At 42.4% G+C, this 5,000-nt stretch overlaps 1 protein-coding gene across 5 annotated transcripts in view; it reads right to left on the bottom strand.

Moving 5' to 3' along the window:
- entpd6 (ectonucleoside triphosphate diphosphohydrolase 6) overlaps window positions 1-4,079 on the bottom strand; it is a 21,242-nt gene extending 17,163 nt beyond the window's left edge. For 4 of the 5 annotated variants that reach the window (XM_055162398.1, XM_055162399.1, XM_055162400.1 and 1 more), the window contains exons 1-2: window positions 3,927-4,067; window positions 3,026-3,306 (exon numbers count right to left, since the gene is read on the bottom strand). In XM_055162398.1, coding sequence (XP_055018373.1) covers window positions 3,026-3,275 — 250 coding nt within the window. In that variant the 5' untranslated portion in view covers window positions 3,276-3,306; window positions 3,927-4,067. Of the gene's footprint in view, window positions 1-3,025; window positions 3,307-3,926 lie in introns of all 5 variants that reach the window. The other variant, XM_055162402.1, reaches the window with a different exon arrangement.
- Between the last annotated feature and the right edge of the window lie 921 nt (window positions 4,080-5,000).

Below are 5,000 nucleotides of genomic sequence, written 5' to 3'. Positions count from 1 at the left end.
CAAAGCAGATTATCTTCAGCTGTCTTTATTTTTGTACAAGGTGAAGTGTTTGCTGTGTGCCAGGGAGCTGGGGTATAATAACAACACCTCATCCATGCTTAGGCACTACAGAGGTTTGCATGAGAATAAGGACAACACCGAATGTGGACCAAGACCAGGTGAGCCATCAAAGATGGTATGATGATATAGCATGCAGTAATGTGACTAAATGACATAGCAATATTGTACAACTGTAATAAGTTAATAAGTGTGATATTTGTATGTGTGTTTTGTATTTTCTTTCCTCAGGAGAAAAATGTCAAATCGATGAAGACCTGGTTAGCACTGTGATTGAGGACACCCAGCCATTTAGTATTGTGGAGGACAAAGGATTTAAAAGATTTGTTAAATCGTTAAATCCTAGCTATGTTCTCCCTACTAAAAAGGTAATAAAAGCATTGAAAATGGTGCTTTTACTGAATAAAAACTTGAACAATGTGGACAAGCAGGACTGAGGCTCAAACCTGAGCTTATCAGTCACAGGACAGCCACACTACACACTGCTTCACAGCCACCACCTACTTTTAAACTAAATGCTTTTTCTTTCCTTTAGGCCCTGAAAGCCATGGTGGAGGCCAGGTACCAGGAGATGAAGGAGAAAGGTAAGACCAGCATTGAGAAGGCAGCAGCTGTGAGTCTGACATCAGACATGTGGACCTCTATCAACACAGAGGCATATCTTGCTGTCACCTGCCATTTTGTTGATGAATCCAGTACATTAAATACAGTTGTTTTGGGAGTGCAACATTTTCCCAAGGCACACACTGCAGAAAACATTACACAAGTGAAAGGCTCACTCATGAGGGAATGGGGTATTACAGAAAAAGTTACATGCCTTGTAACAGATGGGGCTGCCAATATGGGGGCTTGTGCAAGGGAGCTACGGCTCAAACATGCCATATGTGTAGCTCACACCCTAAACTTAGTGGTGAAGAAGGCCTTTGACCAGATCCCTGAGCTCTCTGACCTCCGAGCCAAGTCCAGGAAGATAGTGGGATATTTCAGGAGCAGTACCACTGCAAAGATAAGTTCTGTGGCCTAATTACAGTTTCTTTAATGCTACTTTACTTTATAGATCTGCTGCCTTGACAATTTAATGCTTTTTTAATTGTATTTTGTAAGGAGAGGCTTGCAGTGGTGCAGGAACAGTTGGGGAAGCCTCAACTCAAACTCATCCAGGAAGTGGAAACCCGTTGGAACAGCACTTACAACATGCTGCAAAGACTGTTTGACCAAAGAGAGTCAGTGGGTGCTGCTGTGGCAAGTCTCACAACAGACATCTCACCTATTTCATCGGAGGAATATGGCATAATTTCCGAGTGTCTGATTGTCCTAGGACCATTTAATGATGCAACCACCGAGCTCTCTCAAGAAAAAAGGGTGTCTGGCTCAAAGGTCATACCTTTGCTTACTATGCTGGATCATTGTCTCACTGAAGAAATGGAAAAACCACCATCCATTGGGTCTTCTCTGGCTGAGAAGCTGAGGATGATCTTAAGAGAGAAGCTGGATAGGATCCAAACTATGAGCATTATGTGCCTCGCAACAATATTGGACCCAAGGTTCAGAAAAATTGGGTTTCTCAGCCCTGTAAGAGCGGGTGAAGCAGAAAAGACTGAAAGCAGAATGTGCTTCCATAATGAGGGGCTACCACCACCACCTCTTCTTCCTCCTCACCACCACCACCATCACAGCCAACAACCTCACAAACTGTTGTGGCTGTTCCCCAAGGTACTATTGTTATTCCATTTTAGTTGCATTTATATGAACTGTTAAACTCACAAAAAAACTATTCTTATTTCTTAGGTAACAACCTGTGGTGTCGCCTGGATGACAGAGGCAGACACAAACACAAAATGTAATAGCAGACGCACATATTGAGGTCCAACGGTGCATGATGGAGCCAAATACTGGAAGGCTGGAGGACCCCCTTCAATACTGGGAGAGACAATATGTCTATCCCCATTTATATAAATTAGCAGTGGCATTCTTGTGTCCGCCTGCCTCATCTGTGCCCTGTGAGCGGGTGTTTTCGAAAGCAGGAGAAATATTGTCAAAAAAAAGAAATGGCCTGAGACCTGCCACAGTGGAGAAACTGTTGTTTTTAAATAAAAACCAATGATGTGTCCCTGAACCATAATCACCCAACGTTACAAAAGCACAATCACTGTCCAAACTCCAACCCAACCACCCTCACCTCAAATGATCATTAGCATTTTCATAATTTCCAAATAATAATTTTCCATACTGCCAGTATATATATATAAAATATTTATATTTATATATATATTTATATATATATACACACACAGTATACATCACTACAATATACATGTTTTGTATACTTCTTTACTTTGCTGACAGTTTTATTCACAGACTTTCTGCAAAATGCAACACACACTTCAAATTCATGTCAACTGATATTTTTTGTGTCCAGTAGGTTTGTGTCCCACTAGAGCAAAAGAAGCTTCAGGAAGCTTTGCACCAGAGTGAAGCAACTGGATGAAAGGCGTCAATGCTTCATGAAGCTTCATCTGCCCATCACTAATTATATATATATATATATATATATATATATATATATTATATATATATATATATATACACATAACACACACACACACACACACACACACGCTTCCTCATAACTCCAACTTCAAACGTGTCGCTCAGAAACATAAAACCAACGTTAAAAAAACAACAGAACAACCTCAGTCAAACTTTGTTCTGCTGAGATTTTCTGTTTCTCGTGTTTCTTGTTTCTGTCGTTCATGATCTTCAGTCACGTTTTCGGAGGATTTGGTTTTCAGGTTTTGTTTCCTCTTTATTTAAGCAACGTTATTTAACCAAAAAATTATGTTTGAAAAATTAAACTTTGAGGACAAATGTGACATGGAGAAATTACTCTGAACAATTTTAAGGCCCAGATATATAAAAAAAAAACAGGTCTAAACCAGGACTACACCAGGACTGAACCAGGACTCACGGCTCTTGTTGTGGTCCACTCTGAACTTGAACACGTGGACTCGGGTCCCGGTGCTGCCGGCGTCAAACATGATGCCAAACTGGACCCGCCCCCTGGAGCCCGTTGGCCAATGGGGCGTCAGGAAGCCTTTGGGGGCGGGGTGTCTCTGGGGCAGTGCATTGTGGGAGTCGTAGTGCCGCTTGAGGACCGTGAGGTAGACCACGAGGACACAGACCAGGACCAGGAACAGAACCAGTCTGGACCTCCTCATCCTCCAACAGCATCACCGACCGCTCGGCCCCCTGGGAAACAGAGTCCAGCAGAGAGGGCTAGACCGGGTCTGAACCGGGTCTGAACCAGGTCTGAACCAGGTCTAGACCGGGTCTGAACCGGGTCTGAACCGGGACTAGTCCGGGTCTGAACTGGGACTAGACCGGGTCTGAACCAGGTCTAGCCCGGGTCTGAACCAGGTCTAGACTGGGTCTAGACCGGGTCTGAACCAGGACTAGACTGAGTCTGAACCAGGACTAGACCAGGTCTAAACCAGGATTAAACCAGGACTACACTGTGTCTGAACCGGGACTGAACCAGAACTAAACCAGGACTGAACAGAGTCTAAACTGGGATTTAATCACGGGACTGTACCAGGGTTAGACCGGGATTAACCCAGGACTAAAATGGGACTGAACCAGGACTGAACCAGGTCTAAACCAGGACTAAACCAGGACTAAACCAGGTCTAAACCAGGACTAAACCAGGACTGAACCAGGATCCCACAGGACCAGAGCAGGTTCTTCAGGTTCTTCACGTTCCAGTCCCTTTAGTCCCTTTAGCCTCGTTAGCCTCGTTAGCCTCGTTAGCTCGTTAGCCTGGAGCTAACGGCTCTTTCCGGTCATATTTCCGGTCTTTTTGAAGTTCTTACCGTAAAAAGCGCGTCCCCGGCTCCGCGTGCACGTGTCCCGTGCACGGTGAATCATGCACGGTTACGCGCACGGACACGCGCCTAAAAACACGCGAAAAGAGCAGCACATCTCCGCAGCGGCACGAGCCCCGCACGGCGCAGGCGGCGTGCTGACGTCACACCCGGATACAGCGCGGAGTCAGAGGTCAGAATAAAAACATAAACAACAAAGAAAGAAAATAATAAAAATAAATTAATTAACAAGAAAGTTCATATATTTTTTTACAAAAACATTCTTAAAATACCAGCTCATCCCAAAATAAAACTCATATTTCAATATTTTCAACAGATTTATTATGTTTGGGGCAGTTAAGTTTTTTGTTTACATCCGGCTTTCCCGCACGTGCGCAGTGGCTGGTAGGCAAAAAGTCAGTGGCGCCGCTCGTTTGTGTTGACAGTTGTGTTGTGTTTGTCATGACATAACTCGTCTTACTTTGAAGTAGATTTTTTTGTAAATAGTTTTGACCTGACTTCATCATTTTACTCCCAAGTCACTGAATGTTGAGGATCAAAAACGTTACTTTGAAAAGTTAAAACTCGTCGAAAACTGTTGACGATGTTGATGTTCGACTTGTTGATACGGACGCGTTTTTCCAACCAAAATGTCATTGTGTTTTCTTGTACAGAAACACTTCCCCACATCAGTTAAGAGAGATTTACATTCTTAAAAGAAATTTTGAAAAGAAATAAATTAAAATTATTAGAACTAAATAACTTTCCTTTCCACTTCCCCTTAAAGTGAAGGAGACACAGTTTAAAATGCTGAATAAAATTTATCCAAACAATGAATTCCAAAAACAAAAATTTAAATTTGAGACGGTAAATGTTTGTGACACTGGAGGAGGATTTTTATGTGAGTTTGTGCAACATTTTTGGTTTGATTTTCAGTCGTGGCTTCAGTTTGTCTCTAACCATAAAAGAAAAAACATTTGTTATATTTGGTTTTATCTAAAAAAAAAGAAAGAAAAAAAAAAAGCGACAAACTGAAGCCACGACTGAAAATCAAACCAAAATTGTTGCACAAAATCATATAAA

The sequence above is a fragment of the Boleophthalmus pectinirostris genome, unplaced genomic scaffold (genome assembly GCF_026225935.1).
Source record: "Boleophthalmus pectinirostris isolate CB_2022bp ecotype Guang Dong unplaced genomic scaffold, ASM2622593v1 HiC_scaffold_5, whole genome shotgun sequence".
NCBI classification, from domain to species: domain Eukaryota; kingdom Metazoa; phylum Chordata; class Actinopteri; order Gobiiformes; family Gobiidae; genus Boleophthalmus; species Boleophthalmus pectinirostris.
Note: the sequence above shows the minus strand (reverse complement) of the source record. Positions and strands in the feature narration are given on the sequence as shown.